This window comes from Nicotiana sylvestris, chromosome 11, assembly GCF_000393655.2.
Source record: "Nicotiana sylvestris chromosome 11, ASM39365v2, whole genome shotgun sequence".
Taxonomy (NCBI): domain Eukaryota; kingdom Viridiplantae; phylum Streptophyta; class Magnoliopsida; order Solanales; family Solanaceae; genus Nicotiana; species Nicotiana sylvestris.
In genome coordinates, this window is record NC_091067.1 from 146,331,566 (window position 1) to 146,338,900 (window position 7,335).

Here is a 7,335-nt window from a genome sequence, read left to right on the forward strand (position 1 = left end):
CCTTACTGGTTATCACTTGTTTTAACTTTAACTTAAGGGATTACTACAATTATTTCGGTAAAAGTTAAATGAGAACTTATTTATATTTCCACGTTGGCTTGCCCGACAATGGTGTTGGGCGCCATCATGACCTATATTGGAAATGGGTCGTGACAACATGGTATCAAAGCACTAGGTTCACGTAGTTCTCATAAGTCATGGGCAAACCTAATAGAGTCTTGCGGATCGGTATGGAGACGTTTGTATTTATCTTCAAGAGGCTATAGGGTGTTAGGAAAACTACTCTTTATTCATTTCCTATCGTGCAGTTGTTGATATACTAAATTTCCATCTTCTATTCTCTCACAGATGGTAAGGACACGCATGGCTAATGTCCAAACCCGGGAGGAACTGCTCCCCTCATTGCTAGAGGCCGAGACAGAGGCTGGGGATAGGCACCTGCCTGAGGTAGGGGACGAGGGCGTCCCAGAGCAATCCCAGTAGCACCACCAGCAGATCCTGCAGGAGATCCTATTGTCGAGGAGCAGGGTGAGGTGCCCGCAATCGAGCCTACCCCGGCGGATTTTATGACAGCACTTGGTTTCCAGGAGGTCATGGGCCGTATGCTGCGGTTCATGGACACCATGACTTGGGATGATTTATTTCCAGCAGATCCAGCTACATCACAGGCAGGAGGGGGAACACAAACCCTTACTACTCAGGCTCCTGGTCACGCAGCTGTAGTGTATCAGACTCCGGGTGCACTACCCACGGATGGGGCTCAGCCAGTCGCTGCAGTGGTGCCCGAGCCCAGACCAGCTGCGAATGGTGACCCGCAGAAGTTATTGGATAGATGGACTAGACTTAACCCTCCTATCTTCGGGGGTGAGCCTCATGAGGATGCCTAGGATTTCATTGATAGGTGCAGGGACAGACTGCACAACATGAGGATATTGGAGTCGCATGGAGTTGACTTCATTACTTTTCAGTTGGAGGGCAGGGCCTGTAAATGGTGGCAGTCTTATGTTCTTGGAAGGTCAGTAGGTTCTCCTCCCCTCACTTGGGGTTAGTTCACACAATTATTCTTGGATAGGTATATTCCCGCCCTTTGAGAGGGAAGAGCTGCGGTATCAGTTTGAGAATCTTGAGTAGGGTCAGATGTCTGTGACCAATTATGAGGCGAGGTTCTCTGAATTGTCTCACCATGCACTCATGATACTTCCCACGGATGCAGAGAGTGTGCAGAGATTTGTTGCGTGGTTGAACCTCGGTATTCGAGCTAGCATGTCCCGAGAGGTAAAGATGGGTACTGAGTATCAGCTAGTGGTGGAGATTGCTCGCAAAATTAAGGGTTATCGCCAGAGGGGTAGAGAGCAGTTTCGGCAGGACAACATGGCCGGTTTTCTGGAGAGTTCAGAGTAGCCTCAGCCAGGGGTAGGGGGCACACGGGGAGGGGTCAGCCCAGCAGGCCCCCATATTCAGCACCACTACTACCTCCCCAAGGTGTTGCAGTGAGACCTTATTTCAGTGCGATGTCGGAGAGTTCTTACCGCCCACCAGCGAGTTCTTACCCTGGTCATCAGGGTTCTTCCAGTGCTTACTTCAGTGCCATGTCAGAGAGTTCATATCGCTTCTTTTGGTGGATATTTGGGTCAGCAGGGTCAGACTTCACGGCAGCAGGCTATGGTGCCGAGGGGTTGCTATGAGTGTGGAGATCCGGGTCACATGAAGAGGACCTACCCCAGACTTCGGGGCAAGGCAATACAGCAGGGTCAGCAGCCTATAATCTCAGCACCGGTTTCTCAGCCTCCCAAAGGCGGGGGACAGGCGGGTAGAGACCGTCCTAGAGGTGGAGTCCAGGTAGGGAGAGGTCAATTAGCTACTGCTCAGTCAGGTGGAGGCTAGCCAAATGGCGCTCCAGCCAGATTCTATGCCCTTCCGGCTAGGCCAGATACATTTGCCTCAGATGCTTTCATCATAGGTATTATTTCCGTCTGTGGTAGAGATGGTTCTGTATTGTTTGATCCAGGGTCCACCTATTCATATGTATCATCTCTGTTAGCTCATTTCATGGTTATTCCTCCTGCGCCTTTGGGTACTTCTATTCATGTGTCCACTCTTGTGGGCGATTCTGTGGTTGTGGATTGGATCTACCGGTCCTGTATGGTCACATTCTGTGGTTTCGAGAATAGAGTGGATCTCCTATTGCTTGATATGATCGACCTTGAGATCATCCTGGGCATGGATTGGTTATCTCCATATCACACCGTCCTAGATTGCCATGCCAAGACTGTTACATTAGCAATGCTAGGGTTGCCAAGGTTAGAATGGAATGGTTCCACAGTTGATACGTCTAGCTGAGTTATCTCTTTCCTGAAGGCTCGGCATATGGTATAGAAGGGGTGTTTAGCTTATTTGGCTTATGTTCGGGATACCACTGCAGAGTCTCCGACAATTGATTCAGTTCTAGTAGTGTGAGAGTTCGCCGATGTGTTTCTTTATGATCTTCCTGGCATACCACCAGATTGTGATATTGATTTTTGTATTGATTTGGCTCCAGGCACCGAAACTATATATATCCCACTGTATTGTATGGCTCCGAATGAGTTGAAGGAGTTGAAGGAGCATCTTGAGGAGTTGTTAGCAAAGAGGTTTGTTAGAGCCAGTGTATCGCCTTGGGGTGCACCAGTGTTATTTGTGAAGAAGAAGGATGAGACTATGCAGATGTGCATTGATTACCGCCAGTTGAACAAAGTCACCATCAAGAACAAGTATCCCTTTCCTTGCATCGATGATTTGTTTGACTAGTTGTAGGGTGCTAGGGTGTTCTCTAAGATCGACTTGAGGTCGGGGTACCATCAGTTGAATATTCGGGACTCAGATTGTGATATTCGAGACTGCATTCCGGACTAGATATGGCCATTATAAGTTTCTGGTGATGTCCTTTGGCTCGACTAATGCCCCAGCGGCATTTATGGACTTGATGAACATAGTTTTCAGACCTTATATTGATTCCTTTGTCATCATCTTCATTGACGACATCTTGATATACTCATGTAGGCTGGGGGAGCACGAGCAACATTTGAGAGTAATGCTTCAGACCTTGCGAGAGCAAAAGCTATATGATAAGTTCTCCAAGTGTGAGTTTTTGCTAGAGTCAGTGGCATTCTTGGGGCATGTTATGTTAGGAGAAAGGCGAGTTATTGCATATGCTTCGCATCAGCTGAAGATCCATGAGAAGAATTATCCAGTGCACAATTTGGAGTTGGCCGCGATTGTTCATGCTCTAAAGATATGGAGGCATTATCTGTATGGGGTATCATGTGAGGTTTATACTGATCATCGCAGCTTACAGCACTTGTTCAAGCAGAGGGATCTCAAGTTGAGACAGCGTAGATGGCTTGAGTTGTTGAAGGATTATGACATCACCATTCTTTATCATCCGGGAAAGGCAAGTGTGGTCGCGGATGCCTTAAGCACGAAAGTAGAGAGTATGGGTAGCTTGGCATTCATTCCAACAGAGGAGAGGCCACTAGTTTTGGACATTCAGCCCTTGTCTAACAGACTTGTGAGGTTGAATATTTCAAAGCCTAGTCGAGTTCTTGCATGTGTGGTTTCTCAGTCATCATTATTGGGGCAGATCAAGGCCCGACAATTCGATGATCCACATTTGGCAATTCTCAGAGAGACAGTGCTTCAGGGTAGTGCTAGGGAGGTTTCTATTGGTGAGGATGATGTTTTGCGACTCCAGGGTCGCCTATGTGTTCCTAATGTTGATGGTCTAAGGGAGAGAATACTAGATGAGGCACACAGTTCGCGATATTCCATTCATCCGGGTGTGACGAAGATGTATCGTGACTTGAGGCAGCATTATTGGTGGCGTAGAATGAAGAAGGACATAGTGGAGTATGTGGCTAAGTGTTTGAATTGCCAGCATGTTAAGTATGTGTACCAGAGGCCGGGTGGCCTACTTCAGCAGATGCCTATACCAGAGTGGAAGTGGGAGCGCATTACTATGGACTTTGTAGTTGGGTTGCCTCGGACCTTGCGGAAGTTTGATGCAGTATGGGTCATTGTTGATAGATTGACCAAGTTGGCACACTTTATTCCGGTTGTGACTACTTACACTTCAGAGAGATTGGTCCAGATTTACATTCGGGAGATAGTCAGGTTGCATGGTGTGCCCATTTTCATCGTATCAGATAGAGGCCCTCAGTTCACTTTCCATTTTTGGAGAGCCGTTCAGAATGAGTTGGGGACCCGTGTAGAGCTTAGCACAACATTTCATCCTCACACCGACGGGCAGTCGGAGCGGATAGTTCAGATTTTGGAGGACATGCTCAGAGCATGTGTGATTGACTTTGGAGGACAGTAGGATCAGTTCTTGCCTTTAGTAGAGTTTGCTTAATACAACAGCTATCAGTCCAGTATTGAGATGGCTCCATTTGAGGCTTTATACGGTCGGTGGTGTCGTTCTCCTATCGGGTGGTTTGAGCCTGGTGAGGCTAAGTTATACGGTACATATTTGGTGCAAGATGACTTGGACAAGGTAAAGTTGATTCAGGAGAGGCTTCGCATAGCTCAGTCCAGACAGATGAGTTACGCGAATCAGAAGGCACGTGATGTATCATTCATGGTTGGCGAGAAGGTTCTCTTGAAAGAAACTAAATAATGATTGATCACGTTGGTATCGGGCTCGTATGTTGATTCCGGAGCCTAGCACTCCAATATAGCATTTAAGTCCTACCCGCAAAATTTGGTGTCAATCCGAGTAGTATAAGTACATTTCGGCACGTTAGAAGTGAATTTAAGAACTTGAAGTTCATAAGTTTGATTCAATTGGTTTTAGGGGGTGATTCGTAGATTTAGCGTTGTTTCAGGTGTTCTGAAGGTTCGAGCGGGTTCGTTTCATGATTTTAGACTTGTCGGTATGTTCGGACGGGGCCCGGGAGCCCTAAGCATCAATCGAACGAGGCTCGAGTGAAGTTGGAAAAGTTGAGAAGAGCTGAAGCTTCTGGTTTCTGTCATAACCGCACCTACGGTTAGTCAGTCGTAGGTGCAAGACCACAGAAGCGGTCGCCCTCTCGCAGAAGCGGCCAAGGCAGGCCAGGCCCAAAATTGCAGAAGCAGCTTCAAGACCACAGAAGCGGTCCCAGCCCGCTTGGCCAATTCTGAAGGTGCGGCCTCTTCCTCGCAGAAGCGGGACCTCAGATGCGGAAATCACTGAAGCAGTGAGCTTCATTTATTATGGGCTCTAAGTCATTTTGGTCATTTTTCACTCATCCATTGGGCGATTTTGGAGCTCTTGTGAGAGGACCTTCACCTAGCATTAGATTTGACCACGAAATTTGTTATGAAATGAATTAGAAATCATATATTATTGACCCTTGGGTTATGAAAAACAACTTTCTTCAAAATATTTTGGAATCTGGGCACGTGGGCCCGGGGTCGGATTTTAGGAAACTTGTGTTTAAGGTTGGAAAATTGCTTTAATAGTTGGAATGTGATCTTGTGAGCTTGTATTGACTAATCCTTACCCCCATTTAACTAGTTTTGGACCATTCGGCTCCAAATTGAAAGTTCAGGCTCGTTCTTGGTATTGGAAGTGCACTTTGGAGCGAGGTGAGTCTCCTATCTAACCTTGTAAGAGGGAATTGTCCCCATAGGTGATGTAATCTAATAATTTGCCATTAAATGCGGGGGTTACGTATGCACTAGGTGACGAGAGTCCATGTGTAACTACTATTATGCTAAGTCCGGGTTGTTTAGGACCCAAAAGCATGCTTTATGTGATATTCTCGCAACTCTATATTTAATTTGGATTGTTTAAATCATGGTGATTATGATAAATGAGACTAGTTAAGAGGAACATTATCCTTCTTGGCCTTTTTAAAGGAGAAGTCGATAATTCAGTGAGTAATTGCTCCCCAGTTATATGTTCTTGTCTGCCTGTTGCTGTGTTTAATTACATTTGACCGCGTCGCATGGTTGATTTGCGAGCGGGGTAAAGGATGCATCTATGGTTCGTGTCGTTCGACCCTCGGCAGTGCACAATTTACTTTTATGTTGGATCGGGCCATACGACCTCGGCACTACTTGTGCATGCTTTACTCAGTACTTTTCTACGACTTCAGTTTTATTATTTGTCCTGGAATAGAAGTTGCCAGCTGTGACATTATCTAGGAGAGGACCTGTTAGTTCTTACTATACACTGCTAATTATTTGTTTTGTCCATGCTCAATATAATTTATCTCTCATATTATTTGACCCTGGTAAGTGTCAAGTCGACTTCTCATCTCTACTTCTTCGAGATTAGACAGGATACTTATTGGGTACATGTTGTTTATGTACTCATACTATACTTCTATACTTAATTGTACAGGATCTGAGGCAGGTGCATCTGGCTATCAGTCTGGTGCACATCCCTGAGCATATTCCGGGACTTTTACGGTGAGCTGCTCCCTTCCTCTACCGTCCAGCTGCTTGATGTAGTCTCTCTTTATTTATTTTTGTTGTCTATTCAATTTCGGACAGTAGGATAGATTTATTCTTTTGTATATTCTACTAGTTGCCCACAACTTGTGACACCAGGTCTTGGCACATACTTTAATAGACTATTCTTTTGGGAATTGTACAATTATTTTTGGTACCTTACTGGTTATCACTTGTTTTAACTTTAACTTAATGGATTACTGCAATTATTTCGGTAAAAGTAAAATGAGAACTTATTTATATTTCCGCATTGGCTTGCCTGGCAATGGTGTTGGGCGCCATCATGACCTATAATGGAAATGGATCATGACACCAAACATGCACACAAGTCTAAAAACATCATACCGACTTGCTCGTGCGATCAAATCATCCAAATAACATCAACAACTACGAATTCAACCTCAAATTCATAAAATTACTCAAGATCATCAAAATTTCCATTTTCTCAAATAAAGGTACGATTTATACCAAACGAACTCTGATTCTTACCAAACTTCATAGATTCAACTTAATTATTATTTTAAACCTGTACTAGGCTCCGGAACCAAAATACGGGTCCGATACCATCAAATTCAATTATCACTAAATTCCAAAAAAAAACTCTTATAATTTCAGTTAAACAATTTCTTTCAAAAATTTATTTCTCGGACTTGGGACCTCGGAATTCAATTCCGGGCATAATCCCAAGTCCCATTTTTTCTACGGATCCTATAAGACCGTCGGATCACGGGTCCGGGTCTATTTACCAAGAATGTTGACCAGAGTCAATTTTAATCAAATTTAAAGGCCAATTTCTTATTGTACTTAGCTTTCACATAAAAGCTTTTCGAAAATGCGTCTGGACTGCGCACGTAAATTGAGGTG

General features: G+C 44.9%; 1 protein-coding gene across 1 annotated transcript; it reads left to right on the forward strand.

Annotated features, from left to right (window-relative positions):
* The first annotated feature begins 566 nt into the window (after positions 1-566).
* LOC138881802 (uncharacterized) lies at positions 567-2,340 on the forward strand. The gene is made up of 2 exons (XM_070162078.1): positions 567-864; positions 2,009-2,340. The coding sequence occupies exons 1-2, from the start codon at positions 567-569 to the stop codon at positions 2,338-2,340; spliced, it is 630 nt and encodes a 209-aa protein (XP_070018179.1).
* The last annotated feature ends 4,995 nt before the right edge of the window (positions 2,341-7,335 follow it).